This window comes from Mirounga leonina, unplaced genomic scaffold (assembly GCF_011800145.1).
Source record: "Mirounga leonina isolate KUSES-001 unplaced genomic scaffold, KU_Mleo_1.0 Mir_125, whole genome shotgun sequence".
Taxonomy (NCBI): Eukaryota; Metazoa; Chordata; class Mammalia; order Carnivora; family Phocidae; genus Mirounga; species Mirounga leonina.
This window is the reverse complement of record NW_023270305.1, coordinates 23,309,600-23,332,622: the sequence shown is the minus strand read 5'-3', so window position 1 is coordinate 23,332,622 and position 23,023 is coordinate 23,309,600. Positions and strand designations below refer to the sequence as shown.

Genomic DNA, 23,023 nt, shown 5'->3' with positions numbered 1-23,023 from the left:
TCTGCACGCAAATTAAAAGTTCGTGCAAAGCTGAACTCCCTGGAGCCTCTGGTTAGGGAGAGGGGAGGATGCCTTGGAAGAGAATTCTCACACCATCTCCCTGTTTATTTTTTCAGGGAATGGCTCCTAGCGCTTGTTTATGAGAAGTTTGCACCTCTGGGAGCCTGAGCTCAGAAGGGGCGGGCTGTGGAGGTGGCTTTGTGCCAGGCGGTCTGCTGGGGAATGGGGCTCTGAAGGACCCCAAGGCAAGGCTTTCAAGGGGTATAGTTCTTATAGACCTTCAGGGAGGAGGCTTGGGGTGGGGGGCGTGCCAATTCCCACACTTGCCCCGCTGGTGGCAAACGATGGTAAGGGGGCTGGCGGGGGCAGAGTCGGGTGAGGAGGGTCACTGGGGGGCTCCTGAAAGCCAGGGGCCGTACACCCAGAGCTGTCACCTTGGCTCCTCACTGTCCTCAGTGTCTGATGACCCCCATACAGTTCAGCTCCGAAGCCCCCGAGAGGATGCTTGGAGCTGCAAAGGGGGTCGACTCTGTCCCCATGCTTCATCCCATGGGAAGCAGTAACATTCAGGCTTCCTGCCCTCAAACTTGGGTTTTTCTCCATCAGGAGTTTGCCCGCTTGGTGTGGCTGGGAGCTGGCAGAGAGTTTTTGGTCTGGTAGACCTGAATTCAAATTTTGGCTCAGCCGCCACAGGGAGCTGTGCAACCTTGATAACTCTAATCGCTTCGGCCTTGCTTTGCTTGTCCATAGAAAAGGGATTATGGTTAATAGTTACCTCAAAGGGTTGGTTGTGAGAGAATGAAAGGATTTCTGTCAAGTGCTTGGCACACTGCCTGGCTCCAAGTGCTCAGTAAATGGTAGTTCTATGTTATTGGCTGTATATTCTTTTTGTTGTCATTGTTATGATTGGCAGAGCTGCTCTCTGAAGAGCTGCTGCGTTTCAGGCTGTGGCTCACATGCCGTCCTGGCCCCACACCCGAGCAGGACCCCTCACCCTCCACCTCTTCCCCTGCGCTCTCCCAGCCCCCCAATTCAGACATCGCCTGGGCTCTGGCAGCAGAGCTCGGGTTACCAGCCTGCCTCTTCTTCCTGGCCCTACTTGGGACTTAAGATGCATCGTCCCAGCCGGACACCTGTGGATGGTCCTTCTGGGTAGCCCAGCCGGGCTGCCACACCATTTGAATGTGTCCACACGTGTCTCCAAGGTTTTCCTCCTCAAACCAATAGCTGGGCCATCACTCCCCTGAAATTGACCCCCACTCCCACCAACTTCCTATATCAAGACTACAGCCCCTTAGATATTGCTTGGAATGGAGAGACAGTCCAAAGAAAAAAATCACCTTTTAAGCTTAGACAGCGGTTCCCAAAGTGTGGTCCAGGGACTCCTTGAGAGGGTGGGTGGTCCCTAAGACCCTACCAAGGGATTCCCAAGTTTCAGACTGGTCATAGGCTATTCTTCGCCTTTCTCCCTCTCTTTCTCTCACCTTTCCAGGGGCCTTTCGGGGGCCGCATGATGTTTGCGATCAGGACAGACTGAATGCAGAATCAGATATGAGTATTCATCTGTCTTCTGTTAAGTCAGAAATTAAGGTGATTTGTAAGAATGTAAAATGATGCCACTCTTTTTTTTTTTAAAGACTTTATTTATTTATTTGAGAGAGAGAGAATGAGAGAGAGCACATGAGAGGGGGGAGGGTCAGAGGGAGAAGCAGACTCCCTGCTGAGCAGGGAGCCCGGATGCAGGACTCAATCCAGGAACTCCAGGATCATGACCTGAGCCGAAGGCAGTCGCTTAACCAACTGAGCCACCCAGGCGCCCAAACGATGCCACTCTTGCTAATATTTTTGATTTTGGAAAATATAGTTATTTTCCCTAAAAACATGTTATTTAGGTTAACATAAATGTATTAGGTTTATTCTTGTCCAATGAATAAATATTTTGAATTTTGTGCATTTTCCTTTCTAAAATTGTAAATATTGGTAGATGTAACTTAGACTGAACAATAGCTCTTTGGCTTCAATAGTAATCTTTTGGAGTATAAAGACGTCCTGAAAACAAAACATTTGAGAAGCACTGAGCTAGTATTTTGGCATTGGGGTCTATGAAATCATCCCTTGCTCACTTATTCTAAATAAAACCATCATTTCTGGAGATTTGGAATTGTGTGAATTTTATAGTAATTTCAGTGTAATGGATTTGAGTGTAGCAGATCTAGTCATGAAGCCCATGTGGAATTCTCATTCCAGCTCTTGGCATGTTCCAGCCACTGTTTTAAAGGAAAAATTTCTAAGCTCTCCCAAGACCAGACTGTAAATTACAGAGATTAAATTGTGTAGGGTAGATACCAGGGAGAGGCTCTGCTGGGAGGGGAGGGACGGGGTTTGAATCGCACCCCTCACTGGAACCAAGATGGTTTTGCCTGCTGGGGTCCTGGCCCATTGGAGGGAGTCAGCCTTCCCTGGCAGGATGGGGTTGGGTGGAGAGGCTTGGGGTTGCCTTTATATTTTATATATATATATATATATATATATATATATATATATTATAGCAGCCATAATCGTGCCAGAGAAGTCTAAACTCAGCATAGAGTTGGGAGGGAAGGGCTGTTACAAGATTCAAGATCCTAGGCAAATTTAATGTGTCTTTCCTGCTGGGGTATGGATCAGTTTTGCAGCCTGCAAACCTGAGTTCAAATCTTGACCCCCTCTCTTGCGATCTGTGTGACTTTGGGCAAATAGTTCACTGTCTCTGAACCTTAATCACCTCATATGTGAAGTAGGCTAAAATTAGCAATACTTTTAGGATGATTAGGAGAGGTCAATGAAATAGTAGATGTGAAGCACAGAAAACAGTTCCTGGCACTGGGGAGGATATTAGCTCCTTGTCTTTCTCTGTCTCAACTTGCTTTGTGATGTTAGGCACCCTAAGATCATAGAGGGCCATAAAGCACAGGCCCTGACCTTATGACTGTTGTATCAGAGTGGAGGATCGTCCTCCCAAGCTGGGCGCAGTGCTCTCGCACGTGGCCCTCACAGTTGGCGTGTTTACCCCTTGTTGAATTCAGTGATATGTATAATTGGGTTTTTACCTCTCTGGTCTGCCTCAGGTATGGTGCTGAGAGCCCAGCAGTACAAGAGAACAGAAATGAGGGCTTCTGGGAGTCAGATCCTTCCCGAGTCCTTGCTGGGGAGGTAGATTTCTATTTTACCCCGTAGCCCCACGTAAGCCTCTGTGGCGTGGCGCCGGAACCTGGGAGCTCAGGGCTCAGTCACATTCTTAGGGCATCAAGAAGTCCTTGAAATAGTGAACAGAGAGCAAGGGGCCTAAGGGCACAGCTGGTGGTGAGGGGCCTCACCCACACCTGAACAAACTAGGGTGCCATGCTTTCAAGGCCCAGAAACTGCCAGAGCCCTCCTTCCTTCTACATCCAAACCCTTAAAATGAACGGGCCACCAGGGACTGACTCAGCGCAATGGGGAAAAGAAAAACGGAGATTAGTCACCGCCGAAGTCTGGACTATTAAATTTAACTTTCCATTTTGGATGGGGGAGCATTCTGGCCAATTTCCTCCCTGGCATTTAAGAACGGGGAGCTGAGAGCCGCCCTGCCCTGCCTTCCGGTTCTGGCTCCTGGGCATGGCCTTGGCCCCTCCAGCATAGTTGTTAGATGTGCTTTCAGCCCCACCTGTAATTTCAGAAAAAAAGGCCGGAGCTTCTGGGAAGCTGGATAGCACTGTCTCATTTGTACAAATCACTGGGAGGTCGCTGGAGTTCTCTCCAATTTGCACCACGTGGAGTGGTGCTTTCTCAACTGTCCTTGGCAGGGAATCGCATGAGTGTTGTCCCGGAGCCTCATTACTAAGGGCCGCAAAGCATTCACAAAAGCCATGGTGGGACTGGCCCCAAGCCGAGCTGAGGGGAAGGAACCCAGCACGGCCTGGGTCACAATCTTTCGGGAGCATGGCATCCTCCCACCTAAAGAACTGCCTCTGTACTAGGGTCCTGAGGTGAAGCATGTCCAAGGTGAGCTGACACGAGGTGAGGAAGGGTACGGCCCGGCTCTGATAAGGAAAATCTGTGTCCTAAGATGGAGCACGGAGCCAGTGGGAGAGTCCCAGTCCTTGCCCCGGGGCTCTTCCGGGTTCTTCTCCCTGCTCTGCTTCCCGCGCAAACCAATCCGGGTCCTTCTCCCCGCCCCGCTTCGCGCACGCGCCAAAGGTGCCACGTATGCGGAAGTAGAAGTGTATATATTGCCCCTTTGTTTGTGCTTGGGGCTCAGACCTTTGGAGACCACTCTCTTCTGAGCTTGCCGGTGTTAAATAAACCTCCTCCAAGATCTGCGGGTGCCGCTTGGTTCTTCCATAGGGCGATCCAGTCCAGCTTCCGTAACAGTCCCCCACAGAATAAGGACCGTAGCTGACACCGTCGGAGCCCCTGCTGGGTGCCAGGCACCGTTCTAAAGCTTACACGTGTTGGCTCAGTGAGTCCCCTGGTATGAACTCTGTGAACTAGGTCCTGCTATCAGCTCCGTGTTACCGAAGCGGAACCCGGGCCCGGGAACTGATTGGATTTGCAGCAACTGGAGTCACGCAGATGTGGGTGGTCGAGCCGGATTCGGACCCCCGGCTGGCTCTGCTCACCGTGCTGCCTCAGGAATACGAGGAGCGGGTGACTGGCGTCACCTTAGGCTTTCAGAAGCTTGCAGGTGGGTAAGGGCGTGTGTCTTTATCCCTGTGAGCACCACGTTCAGGACTCTGACTTAATGGAAAGGAGCAAGAATTTATATCTGACCAAAACGGAAAAAATATATATAGGTTTAGTAGTAGTAGTAGTAAACAACAACAATCAGTAATAGTAAGGGCTAACTTACCGGCAGCTCGCTCTTCGCTCACTGGTTCCCTCACAGTATCTCATTTAATCTCCACGAGTGCCCTCGGAGGTGGGGATAAGATAGTGTTACCTCTGTTGCACGGAGGAGGAAATGTGGGCTCAGCAGAGTTCAATAAGCTGGCCGAGGTCACTGCTGATAAATAAACACGCTGGGCCTCACACCCAAGAGTGCCAGGTCCCTGGAGCCAAACTCCTGATAAGGGGGCTGTGCTGGCTTTACTGTTCTTAATCTCCTTGGGAGGATGAGACATGCCTAGAAGGCACTTGGGCCTGAGCCCAGGAGCCTGTAAAGACTTGCCATTATCCCAGAGGGGACATCAAGGCACAGCGAGGTCACCCTCCCACCCAGGCATCTGTGATGTCTTCCACAGGGATGTGGAGATCCTGAATGTTCCCCCTCTGACACTTCACAGGCTTTAATCTGGGGATTTCCCTCATCTGTCAAGAAGAGACATCCAAACACAAGCACACATATTCTTCAAAATAAGGAAGAGGTCTGAAAGAGAAGTAAGCTTTTTGTTTTGTTTGTTCTCTTTCTACATTTGCAAAGCTAAATGAAAGCATGGTTCTTTATAAAAGGAAGAGGATTTTGGCACAGACTCCTTGGCATAAAACCCCAGGTTCCTGAGGATGCAAACCTGGTGCACCTTTCCAGAAGACAAAGCGGGGGTAACAAGACCCTTTAAAATGCATATGCCCATGGTTTAAACATCTCTACTGGAGACACACTTGCACGTGTACATAGAATTGCACAGAAAAGTGAAGGATCTCCGGTGAAGTCTATAACAAGTGAGACACAGCACGAATGACCATCTAAGAGTTGGTGGAATGAATTATGCTATAGTCATACCATACAATAGTTCAAAAGCGTGAGGTAGGTCTATACCTTCTGTTGTGGTCACCAAGTGGAAAAAAAAAGTCACCGAACAGTAATTTACAATCTCATTTGTATTAAAAATACATACATACGTACAAACATATGCATGTATGTAAAGAGAAGGTATATGGTTCCCGGGATCACATCTGAGAAGGGGTGGGAGTATGGGCTTTCCCGTTTTCCTGCATATTCTTATATTCTGATTAAATCATTTGCAGCGAGAATCTATTTATGTGCTACTTGTGTGTTTTAAAAATTTCTATCTGACCAAAAAAGAAAATATACTTTATATATATACATACATATATAAAAATAAATACATGTTGTAAATATAAAATAAATATATATTTATATAAAATAAATAAATATTTATCCCCATGTTGTTTTCCCGCTCCTGATCTCTGGCCCTGAGGGTCAGCAAGAGTAACATAGCTTCCATGGACCGGAACACTGTCTTAAAGCCCCAAGATGCATTTAATAGGAATTAATGCAAACCTCATTCTTAGTTTTTTTTTAAAAAAAATTGATTGCCTAAGGGCACTTAAAGGCTCAGAATGGTATCAAGTCTTATAATGAAAGCTGAAGACTTTGGTTGATCACCAGCCTAGTATGGGCACAACAGTGGAATGCAGATTTTTAAAACAGTACAAAAACCTTAGTTTGCGTTAAAAGGAACACTGAGTCTTCTGGGAAGTAACTGCGTCCCTCTGGGTTGGACAGGATGTCACCCACACCTTTGGGGGTATGGTGTTCGGTTTCAGGTACGCACTTAAGCATATTGAAGAACTACATTGTCTAGAAGGCACAGACAAGCTGGATAAAGCTCTAGAAACCCAGAATGACTTGAGGAGCTGGAGCCTTTCTTGGTTGATGAAAGGATGGCTCTGTGGCAGTGTAACAGCCATCTTCAAACACGTGAAGGACTGTTACATGAAAGGACATTAGTCTTGCTTCATGTCTCTCCGAAGGGTAGCTCTAAGTTCAGCAGAAGACAAGAATGTTCACTCCAGATTCTTTGGTAACGTTGGAAAGAACCTTCTAACATCTGGAGCTTTCTAACCCGAGCAGTCCACCAACAGGCCAGGCGACGGCTGAGAAATGAATACTCCCCTTGGAGAACAGAAAAATCCCGCGGGGGTTGATGGTCAAAAAGCCAATGTATAATTATCCAGCCCTCGCGTTCCCTTTTGGGAATGGGCAGGGGAGGGATAACCACGTAAGTTATTTAACTGCCCAATATTTTCTTAAGCCCTGCATATGACTGCAGTTTTCGACCTGAAGTTTTGTCCCTTTGAGGAAAGAGAAGAAAACCTGTTAAGGAAAACAGATCTAACCCTAAATGCTAAGAGGTTCATGGAGTAAAAGAAGACTGGAATCTGGATCCTCAACCAAGAATCCATCCCAGATCTGGAAGCTGTACCAGTCAGCAGCCCACGGCTAGACACTGATTTCGCTGAACCCCAATGTACATTTTTGTTTGGTGGTTGCACTTTACTTATTGTTGCTTTATGCATTTTCTTGGTAACCTGGTAAATATTCAGTTTTAGGAAACAAAAATGAAAAACAATATCCTTCATCTGCCTAAAGGTTTTCTCTGCTTGACCGAAGTTAGGACATTTAAGCTGCATAAAAGCCGCCGATGGCTCTGTTCTCAGATTGCATCTTCCTGCTTCTGTCAGTTTCCTTCCTCCTCTGCCTTCTTTCTTCCCCTTGCTCTGCATTTTTCCTTCTTTCCTGCCTCCTGTTCTCTCCCCTTCCCCCTTTCCTTGGGTCCGTCCTTGCCTCACGTCACCTGCATTCTGTTGACCAAAGTAGTGGACAGCAGGCTTAGTTCCACTGTGAGAATGGTGAATTTCAGGAACTGGGTGGCTGGTAGTAAAAACTCAGGGAACAAAGGTACAGAAGCAACCTCAGACCTTGGCGTCCCTTCCCTTCCTTTGGATCATCACCGTCCTGAGTTAGTGATTGCTTCCCCCCACAAACACGGAACAGGAGAGTCCTGTTGGGTGGGAGACTACCCTAACCATCACTGGGTTCTCTGCTAGCCCCAGCCTTTGATATTTTGCCCCTTTTTCTTTTCTTAGTTGTTCTATCTCCCTGATCTCTTTTCTTACTTTCTTCACTCCTCTTCTCTGTTCTCCTCTACCCCTAACTCTTTACTGTCTGGGGAGAGAGAAAAGGTGGGCAGGAGGATGGAGAGAGAGAGAGAAGGAGACAAAGGAGAGCAGAGACGGTGGTCGCTCCAGAAAGGACAGAGGTCTTGGAGGGAATGCAGGTGACGTGAGGCAAGGACAGACCCAAGGAAAGGGAGAAGGGGAGAGAAGGGGAGGCAGGAAAGAAGGAAAAATGCAGAGCAAGGGGAAGAAAGAAGGCTGAGGAGGAAGGAAACTGACAGAAGCGGGAAGAAGCAATCCGAGAACCACGCCATTGGCGGCTTTTATGCAGCGCGGGGAAATGGTAAGTGGCTTATCTCCTGGAAACAAGACACAGTGGGACCAGGGGCAGAGGCTGTTTACATACTATATTCCTTTCACTTTCAAAAGGACTTGAAGGAGATCAAAAACCCAGTACACTTAGAGCATTCAAAGAGCAAGGACAGCAAAGAAGGGAAGGGGCAAATCAGAGAGGAAACTGGGGAAAACCATCCCCGTTGAGCACGTCCATACGTTCTCCTAGCCCAGAACTCCAGGAGCTGCAACAGATGAAGGAGCCCCATGGACACGCCAATCCTCGGTTCTTGTCACTGTCCTTTCTCATAAGAGATTTTCAATCAAAACTGAGGAGACAATGTTAGATCATAATGTCAGGGAGATAATTCCTTCTCATGCTCCTAGTTTCTATTCTCAGTAACTTTTAATTTTTTTTGAGTAACTTTTAGATACAATTTCAAACTTACAGACATGTCGCAAGAACATCACAAGGAACTCTCCTTTACCCAAATTCTCCAATTATGGACATTTTACCATATTTGCTTTATGATTTTCATCTCTCTCTCTCTCTGTCTCTCTCTCTCCCCCTCCTTCCCTCCCTCCCTCTCTGTTTTCTTGAACTATTTGAGAGTATGTTGCAAACGCGGATGCCCATTCACTTCTAAATACACATGAAAGTATTCTGGTGGGAAACTGGAATAATCCAGTGTAGCTTTGTGGCTTTCATGAATACCAGACTATATGGAAAGAGCTTAGTGGGGCAGAGCTTAGTGGGGCGCTCGGGTCAGAAGGAGAGGAGGGCTAAGAAAATGGTCTTAAGCTGCACTGATTTAGAAGTGACCATTTTCTTGGGTTTATTCAGGTCAATAAAATTAGCAAAATCTTCCAAAGCAAAGCTGTTCCCTATGCTTTACATGGAATTGAAAAAACATCAATTGTTCACATCAAGTAAAAAAAAAAAAATGAAAGGGGTTATGGCTTTGATAGGTAACACTCCGGGCTCCAATGTCCTCATCTAAGAGCTCTCAGGACCACTACTACTGAATACAAAGGCAGAGAACCCAGAGGATCACCGCCAGCACCCACGGTGCTTTGTCTCTCACTGAAGGAATCTTTGTCGATTCTAAAACACACTGAAAATGTTTTTAACCTCTGGGAAATTAGACTATGTCTTATTAATCGGTGGCATAATTAGAAATGGCAGCCCCCTGTGTTTACATTAATGCATAAAACAACAGTGCATCCACAAATGATAACTTCTTAGATTAGATGAAATAAGAAAGATTTGTTAGCTCTGTGCTTCTTAGCCTGTGTGGACCAGGAGGAAGGAAGCAGAATCAAGTCAGGTGGGGCACAGGGTTTTGATGTTACCTGCTAAGAATCCTCTTCCCAGCACATGATCTGTAGCTTCCTACTACTCCTCTCTCTGCCATACTCTCAGTCGCCTGGGACACTTGCTGTATCCCGACTGCTATTTCTCTGCCTGCTATCATGGGTCTGATGATGGATTCTTGCGCATCCTATATGTCAAAGACTTGCGAGAGACTGTTGATTTTACTCCTCTCTCCGCTCAGTGCATGTGCATATGTGTGTTTGGAGGGGGTTGGGAGAGCACGGTGTGCAGCCGCAAAATTGACATTATGCTGGAGGATTATGCCAGAGGGAAAGCCCATCAAGAAAACCGACTTCTAGCCTGATGACATAAGGGCTGACTTTCCTGGCTATTGGCTCCAGGTGTAACGCATCTATCTGATTTGCTGATTTAAAATGACGATGAAGGGGGAGGCTGGGTGGCTCAGTCCATTAAGCATCTGACTCTTGATTTCGGCTCAGGTCATGATCTTAGGATTGTGAGATGGAGCCCCATGTTGGGCTCCACGCTAAGTGCAGAGTCTGCTTGTCCCTCCCCCTACCCCTCCGCCCTCCCTCCCCCAACCCAAATAAATAAATAAAATATAAACAAAACAAAATGATGATGATGATGATAATAGGTTTGGGGTATAGGAGTGATGGACAGAAGTGAGATACATGAGGACTGAGGGGGCTTTTATCTCTGGCTTCGTAGCATGTTCTCTCTTCCCACATACCTCTTTTCCTGATATCAGACCTAGACTGTTGGCCACAGGGTGGCCTGATGCTGGCCTGGCGTGTCAGAGTCCTTCCAGGGTCTTGTATAATGACCTTGGAAGAGAGACACTCTCTTTTTCTTGGGGTGGTTCATTTGGGGCTGCCTCTGGCCAGCTTTCCCAGCACATAAGGAGAGTCTCCAGAACAAAGCCCAAGCAGAGACCGGCATAACAGAGATAGGGGAGAGCAGCCCCAGATCCTTCCATCCTGTAAGGTACCACAGTTACCCTTCTCTGCACATGAGCCAGTGCATTCCTGGTCTGCTTAAACAAGCTTGTGCTCAATTTCTGGTCTTTGGAATCAGTATAATATAAGGTATTTTAAACCTCCACTTTAAACTCTCTCTCTAGCTTAGCTGTTCTTTTGAAAGTTATTTGCACCACATAATTCAAGTTTGGGATCTGGGAGGGCGAAATGCCCATATCCTGTGCTGTTGACTGAAAGGAGATCCCAGGGCCTTAAATACTACTGGCTTTGGTTGAGAAGTTGTGTTGGTAACTAAAGAGCCTGGTGTGGATTCTCACTAGCAAGAGGGCCCTGCCTTGAGCTGGGTCGGGGGTCCCCACGGGCCACCTAGGATTTACCCTACGTCTCTGTCCAGTACCAGATGGATCCTCCACCACAAAGTCTGAGAGAATCTGAGACCTGCAAATTCTGAAGAAGCTGTTATCATAGCCGGTCATTTGGGTTTGTCATAATCGATAAGGACCTGCCTTTTTGACAGCATGGGCCCAACTGGTTACTCTGCTTTTTAGAGCATGTCCTAGAACAAGAGCTGAGCCCAAGGCACCATAGCTTGGCGGATATGCTTAAATTATTGTCTATGGGGCGCCTGGGTGGCTCAGTTGGTTAAGCGACTGCCTTCAGCTCAGGTCATGATCCTGGAGTCCCGGGATCGAGTCCTGCATCGGGCTCCCTGCTTGGCAGGGAGTCTGCTTCTCCCTCTGACCCTCCTCCCTCTCATGCTCTCTGTCTCTCATTCTCTCTCTCAAATAAATAAATAAAAATCTTTAAAAAAAATTATTGTCTATGGCAAGCGGGCATGCATCTAGTTTATCTAAAAATTATACAGCATTATTCAGGAATTATTAACAAGAGAGCTTAGGAATAGCCTTGGGTTATACTTTTGAAAACAGTAACGTACTCGATTTAAAGGCAACCCCCATTTGCTCTGTTTCTGGTAGGGATGCTGGGATAGAGGCTTTCAGGAATGTTTGATGGCTCAGAATTGGCATAAGCCCACAGACAATTCCCATCTATTAAATTAACGCCTACTGAGAGATTGATGCGTGCAGTCGTCTTGAACTGAATTATTAGGCAAGGTCTTGCTAAAGCTGGATATTGTAAGGTTATGAAACTCATTTCAAAGGATGTGCAGGCCAACACAGCTCTGGGAAACCAGTGCTTATTTACCTAGTTGCTCAAAAATAACTTCATCATGGATTTGCTCCATTACAGTGTATGAAATCATTTTCAGAGAACCTCTCAAAAACTGCTGAACGGAGACTTTTACAAAAAGCATTTTCTTATCGGGTCAGATGTTTTATTGTTGGTTTCAGTCTCTCACTGAAGGTGTCTCTTTTCAGACACCTCTTTAGGCTTCTTTAAAATTTAACCACTTATTTCCAGGTCAGCTATGAGGCATAGCCCACAGGCCTCCCTCATCCAATTTTATTGCAAAAGGTGACCACACTATTTCTTCTTTCTGATCCTCAGAGTCCTCACTTCTGTAAACAAAAACAACTATTTAAAAAAATTCTTCCAGCTGAATTTTTTTTTTTTTTAAAGGCAGTCAGGAAAGATAGCGTTTGTGCTTTTTTCATCTGAGGATTTCCTTCCACACAAACGGGTACGATGGATCTAGAATGGGACTCAGGGGGTTCAAATTCTGGCTTCACCTCTTGATAGCTGGTAAGAAGTGGGAAGGGGAGAAAACCATCAAGCATTTCAATCACTTCCTTGAAAAGAGAAATCATTAAATAAAATCTTAAAAAAAAGAGAGAAATCATTTAAGATTATATTGTACTTTTTTTTTTTTTAATTTTTACTTTTTAGAGAGGGAGAAAGAGAGGGGTGGAGGAGCAGAGGGAGAGAGAGAGAATTTTAAGCAGGCTCCACGCCCAGCGGGGGGTGGACATGGGGCTCAATCTCACAAGCCGCAGATCATGACCTCAGCCGAAATCAAGAGTCTGAGGCTCAACAGACTGAGCCACCCAGGCGCCCCAAGATTATACTGTATGACTGTAATTGTATTGCAGTGTGTGTGATCTTCGTTAAGTCACATAACCTCTCCGAACACCAGTTTCCACATCTGTAAACTGAGAAGCAACAGAACAATAGAGATGTCTAGCATGGGTAATACTCAAAGCGCAGAGTTGTCACGTGTTAAGCGCCCAACTTTTATATTGACGCTTGAGGATCCCAGAGGCCCGGAGATACAATTCCAGCATGGGCAACTACCATACATCCCACCCTTCCCCGGGCTCGCCTTTTCCCCAGCCTTGCGGAGAAGACCTTTGCTCCCCAGGGGCTTGCCAATGCTTTGTACCAGCCTGTAAGGAAGGGCGCAGCCGGCCGGGGAAGCTACCGGGGCGCGAGCACCTCCGGCTTCCCCCCTTCGAAGGAAGCGTCCCCATCTCGAGTTCACAGCGCCCACATCCGCCCCCGGATGGGGTGGTCAAGGGCGTCCGCCTCGGTGGCCAGCCGGGGTGCGGCCGTGCGTGCGCCGCGGAGGGTGGTGGCGGCCGGCACCCCGCCCTGGGCCGCCGCCCCCGCCGCCTCGGCGTGGCAGGTGCCGTGAGAAGCGCCCAAGGATATGACCAGAGCCCAAGACTTTCCAGAAGCCGCGCACGCAAAGCCCTGCTCTGCACGCAAGGGGGAGGGACAGCTGAGGAAACTTCGACCCGATAAAATTGATAGGCGCGAGGAGAACGGCCTCCTGCTCCTCCTCCCCCTCGTCCCTCCCTCCGGGATCACCAGAGCGCCGTCCCTCCGCTCCTCGCCGCGCGTTCGCCCCAGCTTGGCTCCCGGCTCTGGGCCGCCGAGGGTCCCGGACGCGGCCAGCGCGACCCCGCGCGGGGCAGTGGGCGGCGCCACCTGGGGGGTTGCGAAGCGGGAAACCTCGCGACCAGCTGCGCGCGGCCAGCACCGGCCTTTGTGTGCAAAGCGCGGTCGGGGCCCGGGGTCTGGGAGCGGAGTCTTACGGGGATTCTTGATCTCGCTGCGCGAGGGGGAAGCAGAACTTTGCGCGCCAAACAGCCTCATTTGTTTGCACGGAAGTTCCAATAAATAAAACAACTAGGGATGCTGTAAAAGGCAAGCGCCGCCACCACCCGGCATTCCGCGTTCCCAAACCGACAGGTTCCCTCTCTCGGCCCGGGCGCCCAACAAGCCCGAGCGGGTTTGTCTCGGGGAACGGAGCTCAGTCGCCGAGAGGGAAGGGGGGTCGTGCGCTCCGGGCGGGGGGCGCGCTCCCACGGAGAGCGCCGCGGGACCCGCAGGTTCTGTTCCCAGCGCGCTTCCGGGAAACTGCGGCTTCGATGGGGAGCCACAGATTAAGTGTGGTTTTGCGGCAAACGGGAAATTCACACCGCAGCTTCTAGCAAAGCCGCCAGCCACTGCGCCCAGGCCGTCGGGAGAATCGCGGCCGTTTAGCGTGACCGCGGAGCCCGGCGACCGGGGTCGGGGTCTGAGCCGCTGGAAGCGAGCCGGCGCCCCGCCCCCCGCAAGCCCCGCCCCGCCAGGTTCGGCCGTCTCCTCCCCCCACCCTCCGCAGACCTTAAAAGCCGGGCGGGATGGCGCGTTTTGACTCCGGCGTGACTGCGTGCAAACGGGCCACGCCTCGGCGACACCAGCTGTCAGAGACACGCGGGGGTCCTGAGGGCTGGGAATTGGCCGCACTCGTTGACCCCCAGTCTCAGTCCGCACTCTGAGAAAACCCTCGCTTTGCCGAGGCCCCCGGTATAGCGGGGCTCGGCAAAGGAGACACCCTTCTCGGTCCCCAGCCCAATCCCAGCGCCCCTGGCTCGGACGACGTCTAGAGGCCCCAGAGTGGGTGCTCAAGCTCCCAGAGCAGCAGGTGTCCAGGCGAGGCCTCCGATTTCCTGGAGACGTCTTGCCCTCCACAAAGGCCCCGGGCCGATTTCGGAGCCGTGCATCCCGCGCCGCTGGAGACCGCGCCACCTCGCAGGTCAGTCTGTCCGCGGGGCCGCCTTCCCGCGGCCTTACCGGGCCGGGGTGGTAGGCACTGGGAGGGAACTGAGCGCCTCCGTCTTGATGCCCTCCGGGTTGTCCCCGAATTGCTGGAACCGTTACGGAGCTGGGGGTTGAGGTGGGGACGGAGAGTCCGGGGCACAGAGAGGTGGAAACGCGCTCTTTCCCGTCTCCTTCGAGGAATGGGTTTGGGATGGGAAGAAGCGTCCTCTGCTGCTTCCCCAGTGAGCCCGCCCTGACCTACGCGCGACCTCCTCCCTTCCCAACAGCGCACCGTAGCCGGACGCCAGGGGTGGGGGCGTGGGGCGCCCGCTTCTTTCTCTGCACACCTGAGCGTCTCGCCTCCGCCCTTCTCCCTCCAGCATGGCCACCAGCCTCGGTGCCGACGCTCCCCTGCAGCCGAGCGCGCTGTCGTCCCAGCAGACCACGCTCCTGCTGCTCCTTTCGGTGCTGGCCGCCGTGCACGTGGGCCACTGGCTGCTGCGGCAGCGGCGGCGGCAGCCGGGCTCCGCGCCGCCCGGCCCGTTTGCGTGGCCGCTGATCGGAAACGCGGCGGCGATGGGCCCGGCGCCGCACCTCTCGTTCGCGCGCCTGGCGCGGCGCTACGGCGACGTCTTCCAGATCCGCCTGGGCAACTGCCCCGTGGTGGTGCTGAACGGCGAGCGCGCCATCCGCCAGGCGCTGGTGCAGCAGGGCGCCGCCTTCGCCGACCGGCCGCGCTTCGCTTCCTTCCGCGTGGTGTCCGGCGGCCACAGCCTGGCTTTCGGCCCGTACTCGCAGAGCTGGAAGGTGCGGCGGCGCGCGGCGCACAGCACCATGCGGGCCTTCTCCACGCGCCAGCCGCGCAGCCGGCGCGTCCTCGAGGGCCACGTGCTGGGCGAGGCGCGGGAGCTGGTGGCGCTGCTGGTGCGCGGCAGCGCGGGCGGCGCCTTCGTGGACCCGCGGCCGCTGACCGTGGTGGCCGTGGCCAACGTCATGAGCGCCGTGTGCTTCGGTTGCCGCTACAGCCACGACGACGCCGAGTTCCGCGAGCTGCTCAGCCACAACGAGCAGTTCGGGCGCACGGTGGGCGCGGGCAGCTTGGTGGACGTGCTGCCTTGGCTGCAGCGCTTCCCCAACCCCGTGCGCACCGCCTTCCGCGAGTTCGAGCAGCTCAACCGCAACTTCAGCAACTTCGTCCTCGACAAGTTCCTGAGGCACCGCGAAAGCCTGCAGCCCGGGGCCGGCCCGCGCGACATGATGGACGCCTTCATCATCTCGGCGGGAACCGAGGCGGCGGAGGGCTCGGAGGACGGCGGCGCGCGGCAGGACCTGGAGTACGTGCCGGCCACTGTCACCGACATCTTCGGCGCCAGCCAGGACACGCTCTCCACCGCGCTGCAGTGGCTGCTCGTCCTTTTCACCAGGTAAAGCCTCCAGCAGGCGTGGGCCGGGCCTTCCTTCCCTCCCCTGTAAAAGACGGAGCGGGACTAGGATATGCTGAGGTCGCGGCGAACGCCCAGGGTTTGGGGTTCTGCGCCAGAACCTCTCGAAGGTTCTGCACCTCTCGAAGCTGAGATCGCGGCGCGAAAGCTCAGCTCGGGAAGGAAGGCAGAGTGCGGGCCGAGACCGCGCGCGTACCCAACCCAGCCGGGCCCCGACCGCCCGCGTCTTTGACCTTGTCGCTCGCTACCTCTCCAGCTGGGGACAAATTTGTGAGAGCCCCCTGAAAGGCAAGATCTTCTAAGTGTCCGCAGATCAGCCCCGATCTCTGCCTCCTTGGCACAGCAGAAGCAACATTGGCACGGTTCCGAAAGAAAGGGTAACGGGCAATTTGTTCAGTAAACACAGCAGCGAATCGGCTCGGCGAGTCCCGGGCGCAGATCAGAGGCCGCCCAGCCCCGGCGTTGCCAGCCAGCCGCGCGTCCGGGCTCTGTTCCCGGGCAGAGGGAGCGCTCGGAGGCCGGCCCCGCCCGCGCTTACCCGGCACGGAAGCTTTAGGAAGGCGGCCAGAAATTAGCAGGTTGTGCTGGGTTTACGAAACCGCCGCGCTAGTTGTGTTAGTAGCGTCCGGGTAAAGAAAATCGCAGAAGCAGTCAGTTTTACCGAGCGCACAGCGGCGCCTCGGAAGGCAAACAGGGTATCCAGGGGGCGCCTGCGGACGGACTTTTCTGGTCCCCGGGCCCGGCTCGGTTGGCAGGCTGGTCGGCAGTGCCCACCTGGATTACGATCGCAGACCTCTGGGAAGCTCTACACGCAGGAGGCAAACGGGTTGCTGGTATAGGGTGTTGCCAGACTTAGAAAATAAAAAAGAAAATTCACACAGGACATGCTCTTGCTAAACGATTAACCATCGTTTATCTGAAATTTAGATTTAACAGAGCAGCCTGTTTTTGTCTGGGAACCCTGCTCCAGAGGCACATGGCTCCCTCAAGGCACATCTTGGTTGCCTTGAGAGACCTGAAGTCCTGGTTGGTACCATTTCTTGGCGCAGAAGGAAGCGGCGGGGGATGCTGAATTTGCTGGCAATCCAGACATGGGAAGGCAAAGACTGCTTCTTTTCTTATTAGAATCCTGCAACCTCTATGTCCTTAGATCCTGTGCAACTACTTTTATCAATGGAATTTTTTGTATATTTAACAACTGCTTTTCAGTATTAAGAGCACAGAAACACATATGGGCAATGAGCAGAAATCAAATACAAAGAAGTCAATAATAGATCGGGAAAAGACATCCCAAAAGGAGATCAGTAGGTCCTTTGCATCCCACCAGAAGCATATCATCTTTTGAAACCGTCTTTTTTTTTTTTTTTTAAATCAGAAACTGAATTGGGCAGCAAAAGTAAATTAAACAATTTTGGAGTCACTTTCAATTCAATATAGCTGATGAATACGTTTTTCTTCTTTTTAGTGAAAAGACAGTATGACAGAGGTTGGCAAATTACACTACCCATTTTTGTATGTAAGTTTCTTAGCAAGATACAACCATGCCCGTTCATTTATGTATTGTCTGTGGCTGCCTTCCTAGCACAAGGCAGAGCTGGATAGTTGTGACGGGGGGTTGGTCAGCAAAGCCTAAAATATTTACTATCTGGCCTTTCATGAAAAAGTTTGCAGACCCCTGAAGTATGATGTTCATGAAGCAGTTTTTTAAATCACCCATAATTTCATACCATACATGTTTAAGTTTTTTTCAGAGATGCAATAATTTTTTACTTTTTTTTTTTAACTTCTGACGTTTTCACTTATTGTAATGGACATTCCTTTTAAACTAAACTAAACGAAAAAGTCTTTTAAACTTTATTTTAGTCATTTTTGATGGCTCCCTAGTATTTTTGTCATAATATCCCCATTATTTTTGATCACTTCTTTTAATAGTGTTGATTGCATTTTTAAAATTTCAGCTGTTGTTGTAGTTATATATTTTTGTACCTGTTGTTTCCTGCACATACATTTCTAGGCATGGATTACTGGGTTTAAAAAGAGTGGGGAGGAGTTATCCTTCTGCATCTTGCTTTGTACTCAGATTTTGTTTTCCAAAAAGACAGTACTTTTGTATTGCCAACAGTGAATAAGCATTACAGCCTGTACCATCATCTCTTGAATGCTGGGAATTTCCTTTCATGTTTAGAAGATGTGTAGCTTTATCTATCAGGATACCAATTTGTGTGAAGTGAGAGGAGTGTATGTGCTAGAATTATCCTGGGAGATGAAAGAAAAAAAGGATCCACTTTTGGGGCTGCTTTTTTACCTTTGTGGGTCCTGGGTGCTCTTGCCTCTATAGACAGCTTACCCCATAAGAGATTTTTAATGACATTTATTACTAATTGGAATAAAGATAAATATATTAAAATTACATATTAAAACATTTTCTTTGACCTAATAGTTCTTCTTCTTCTTCTTCTTTTTTTTTTTTTTTTGATTTTGAATGAAATGGAAACATTTTCATGGGCCCCTGGAAAGTTTTGTGGGTTCTTGTGCTCATGGAGAAGTTGGCTTTGTCCGTTAGGAGCTTTTTCAGGCTAGAAAACTTAAGACTGTTTTTGACTTACGAAAGGAAAGAGAGCATTAGCCAGGTGAGGCTTATTCCAGGAAATGTAACTATTAGTTTATTCATCCTGTAATTTAGTGAGAAATTAGGAAGCTGTTTGGGATTCTTTTCTTTTAGGGGGGCTGGTAGTGTTAATTCAGCCACTGATTCAGATAAAGAAGGTGAAATTAAAATGGTCATGTGCTTTCTAGACGAAAGAAGGATTCGTTTTCCTCACTTATTTTCTCCTGCGTTAACAACCCAACAGGTATCCTGAAGTGCAGGCTCGGGTCCAGGCCGAACTGGATCAAGTCGTGGGTAGAGACCGGCTACCCTGCCTGGATGACCAGCCCAACCTGCCCTACGTCATGGCCTTTCTTTATGAAGCCATGCGCTTCTCCAGCTTCGTGCCCGTCACCATTCCTCACGCCACCACCACCAGCACCTCTGTCTTGGGCTACCACATTCCCAAGGACACGGTGGTTTTTGTTAACCAGTGGTCTGTGAATCATGACCCAGTGAAGTGGCCTAACCCAGAGGACTTTGATCCGGGCCGGTTCTTGGACAAAGACGGCTGCATCGACAAGGACCTGGCCAGCAGCGTGATGATTTTTTCCGTGGGCAAACGGCGGTGCATTGGGGAAGAGCTTTCCAAGACGCAGCTGTTTCTCTTCATTTCCATCCTGGCTCACGAGTGCAATTTCAAGGCCAATCCAGACGAACCCTCGAAGATGGATTTTAATTACGGTCTGACCATTAAACCCAAGTCATTTCGAATCAACGTCACTCTCAGAGAGTCCATGGAGCTCCTCGATAGTGCTGTCCAAAAGTTTCAAGCCGAGGAAGACTGCCAGTGAGAAGCCACAAAGAAGCGAGCTTGAATTTTAGAAGTACTCAAGGCGGGGGGATGGGGAGTAGACTTTGCTAGCTCCTCGGCGCCACTTTCTCAGCCTCTAGAGTGAGCATAAACCAACTGACCGGCAGATGATGCGCTTCACACATGTGCTCAGAGGAGCGCTGGGCTCTGAAGGAGCTCGTGGAAGGGTTTTGGAGCCAAAGAATTAAATGACCGAGTGAAGAAGAGTTTCAGTGACCATGCCTCCGTGGGTGGGGTCCGAGATGGATGATCCGCTGCTGAAATCTGCCCCGTAGGAAAATCGTAGTAAGCAAAGTTTTAGAATATATTGTTGAATATGCAAAGGCAAATAAGTTCAGTGTAAGACATGGGATTGAGGGTGATAAGGGAAAAGGGTAAAGACCAGAAATTCCTTTCTCACCTCTTCAGTGAAAAATAGTTTAGGGAGGCTGTAGTATCTAGGGATGGATTTGTCTTTTTGCCTAGTGATATGCTTTCTCTTTTTTTTGCATAAATCATAAAGTCATTTGCTTATAAAGAAATTAATAGTGTGGTTGATTCAGTGATTATAGTAGGCTTCAATGATTTATCAGGAATTTTAAAGTGTAAGTTGTTAAATTGTAAAAAAATTCTAAGCCGAAATCATACCTCTGTTGTTGCCAAAGTACAGAATTTCAATGATGAGAAAAAAAAAAAAAAAGGATTTACCAGCCCAGCTAAGCTTTACAGTATATGATTATAATGCACTGATTTCAGGAAGTTTCATAGGTTAAAAAAGTCACCAAATACTAGTCAATATATTTACATATATAATTATTCATAAGCAATATGTATTAGTTAGTAGATTATTAAATAGTATTAGCTATTTTGGTTAAGAAAAGTTTGAATAATGTACACTTTTCCAAAAGAAAGACCAATCAAAAAGTACAGTTCAACCAATTTGGGCTCAAATACATGAAATGATCCTATTTTAACATGATGGAAACCAAGGTAAAGCGAAGTCCATTCTCTCATCTGCAACTTGAATGAGAACTAAAAAGTCTCAAAATTGGATCTCTAAGATGTGTTCCTTATTACTTTACAACATATTTTCTAAAATTATATTCATAATCTAGAATCTTTTTGTGAAATCGATGTAGTTAATATGTTACAATTCCAAACTCTTGGCATGCTTAAATTTTAATTAGATTTTAAAGCCATTCTGATTGTTGAGTTCCAGTTGAAGTTACTGGAAATCTGACCATTAGCCTGGGCAAGGCAGAGAAATTTAACCTGTGTCTGCCTGATGAGTAGGGGAAAATGCAATGAATTATCTAGATGTTCTCTTTATTAGAGAACCAGGGGGGAGATTCCCATCATGATAGGCCTAGGTTCTTAAATGATTTTTTAAAAAATAGTGTTCATGTCTGTGTTTTGGAAAGTCAGAGTCAGAAGGTAGTGTTAGGAGGCTGTTTTGAGGATTGCATCACGTTCCATTGGAGCCCCTCAGATCGGGCGCGCTGTTCAGGATGCCCGGCCCGGTGAGCAGTCACTTTGGTAACTGTGAAAACCTGAAGCCTGAATGGAATACATATGTTCCATTTATGTAAAGAGCCTGAAAACCTTAAAACACACACACACACACACACAAATGCATGATGGAAGATGGCAAAAGTTCAAAGTAAAGGTTGGAGCTTTAACTTCCATTGCATGTGAACTTGCAGAGGAAGGTGTACCATGTCCTGAAAGCTTACTGCTTCTTACATTCTGTTAAGCTTTTTGGACTCTCTTAATCAAAATTACAAAGGGAAGAGTGTCTGATGGCTGTGCGTAGGGGTGGTGAGAAAAGAGAGGAAAAGGAAGAAATATGGTTAAGCTTTTCCCCACTCATTCCAAATTAATTCATCTGAAGCACAAAATTTGAAATACGAACATTTAGAAAAATGTTTTGTGGGCCAACGTTAAATCCCAAGCAGACTTTAAAAAAATCTACAACACAGAAGATCACTTTTGTAATTTGGAATTCTTTTATTAAACATTTCGTATAATTTTAGTCAATAAGATCTCATAGCTCTACCTCTTGAGGATGTAGAACTGTGTCAGTATTTTTAAAGGCACCAAAGCCAACTATAGAAATCGGGCTTACTCACTACATTTAAATTTTTTTTGTCACCAGGTCTTCGAAAACGTGATTACCCTCCACCCCTAAGCAGGGCCGAGACAGGAATTTTAGGCTGCCCTAGCCCACTTACTCTGAGACATGTGTGGTACCAAGAGTAATCATGTACCAATCTGGATGCCTCATTAAGTCAACCAAGTCCAGATGTGCTAGAATCTGTTTGTATGGATGTAGGCTCAGTTTGTCTGGGACTTCTGGCAATGGAGAAGCTGTGCTTATATAGGAAGTGAGGTGGGCTCTTGGAGGCTGCCTGGCTTATTTAAATACAACTAGGTTATTCTATATTTTATAATCTAGTTAAAGGAAGGAAAGCAAAACCCAAAACAGACAAATACAAATAACCAAACTTGGAGGCTACAATAATCCAGCTACTGGTTTAATCAGAAAACCTTATTTTATTTCTTCCAGAGAAAGAATGTATTTGCTGGTCACTATTGTAGTCAGAATATCTACTCCAGGTTATGATGATAGTTAAAGTATATTGTTTCTTAAATGCTTCCTTTATATACTGAAGCTTTGACTTTGCAAGAAGATTACTTTTTTCCAAACAAAAAGATGTCTCAGGTTTGTTTTGTGGGTTACCTGAAAGCTTTTTTTTTTTTCTTCTCTGAAAGCTTTCACGTCTCAGAACTTAGCCTTCACCTGTGAAATGCTATTATGTCCTTAATATTCCCTTATTAGATCTATATTAGATCAAGTAGGTGCATAGCATTTATATGAATTTGTATGTTCTTAGCTATGACACACTGTGTGGTACTTTAGTAGATGTTTATAGCTCAACGATAACTTTTTATTTAACCTTTTCTTATTTTTGTATTTTATCATGTTTGCTTTTAACATGTACAGAGCAACCATCATATATAGTTGTAACTGCAATACGTTTTGGTGACACAGCATTAACATGTATCTTTTACTATTTCATATACCAGATTAAAAACATTCTGTATCTGTAATTACCTATAACTGGACACCATTACCAAAATAATAAAAATCACTTTCATAATCTTGTTACAAAGTTTTACTTTATGTTGTGGCTAATATGCTACATTTTTTTCAGCATGCATCCATTCATTTCAACTACTACTTATAAGTGCTTGAATTAAAATGTTGCATTGTAAACATTTTATTTGGTCATTTGACATTTTAGGCTGCTTCCTTTTTTTTTTTTTTAAATAGGCTTTCAGCGTTCAGTTTCCTATCAAATTCCTGATCTCTATATCTTTGAGTTTATGAGAACCAACACAGAAGTTAAATTTCAGTGGCAAACACCTAGCAAAGTGGGAGTTGATTTTTAATTTTGAAAGACTGACTAGACTGAGACTTTTAAGACCCCGACCTTTTATTTTTGCTTCATCTAAAAAATGCAGGATGCGCTCTCACCCCTCAGCAGCACGCCAGTCCTTTCTTTTAGTACTTCATTCATTCATTTGTTTCCTTTTGTCATGAAAGCTTTTGTGTGTGTGTGT

General features: G+C 48.0%; 1 protein-coding gene across 1 annotated transcript; it reads left to right on the top strand.

Annotated features, from left to right (window-relative positions):
• Positions 1-14,097: 14,097 nt before the first annotated feature.
• On the top strand, positions 14,098-22,568 carry LOC118007783 (cytochrome P450 1B1). Its single transcript, XM_035000940.1, has 3 exons — positions 14,098-14,512; positions 14,898-15,941; positions 18,812-22,568. The coding sequence occupies exons 2-3, from the start codon at positions 14,899-14,901 to the stop codon at positions 19,398-19,400; spliced, it is 1,632 nt and encodes a 543-aa protein (XP_034856831.1). The 5' UTR covers positions 14,098-14,512; position 14,898; the 3' UTR covers positions 19,401-22,568.
• The last annotated feature ends 455 nt before the right edge of the window (positions 22,569-23,023 follow it).

Bases quoted from the DNA above. Each gene is read 5' to 3' on its own strand.
- LOC118007783 (XM_035000940.1), top strand. From the start codon at position 14,899: ATGGCCACCAGCCTCGGTGCCGACGCTCCCCTGCAGCCGAGCGCGCTG. The intron at 15,942-18,811 runs GTAAAGCCTCCA...ACAACCCAACAG, and splicing joins CTGCTCGTCCTTTTCACCAG to GTATCCTGAAGTGCAGGCTC.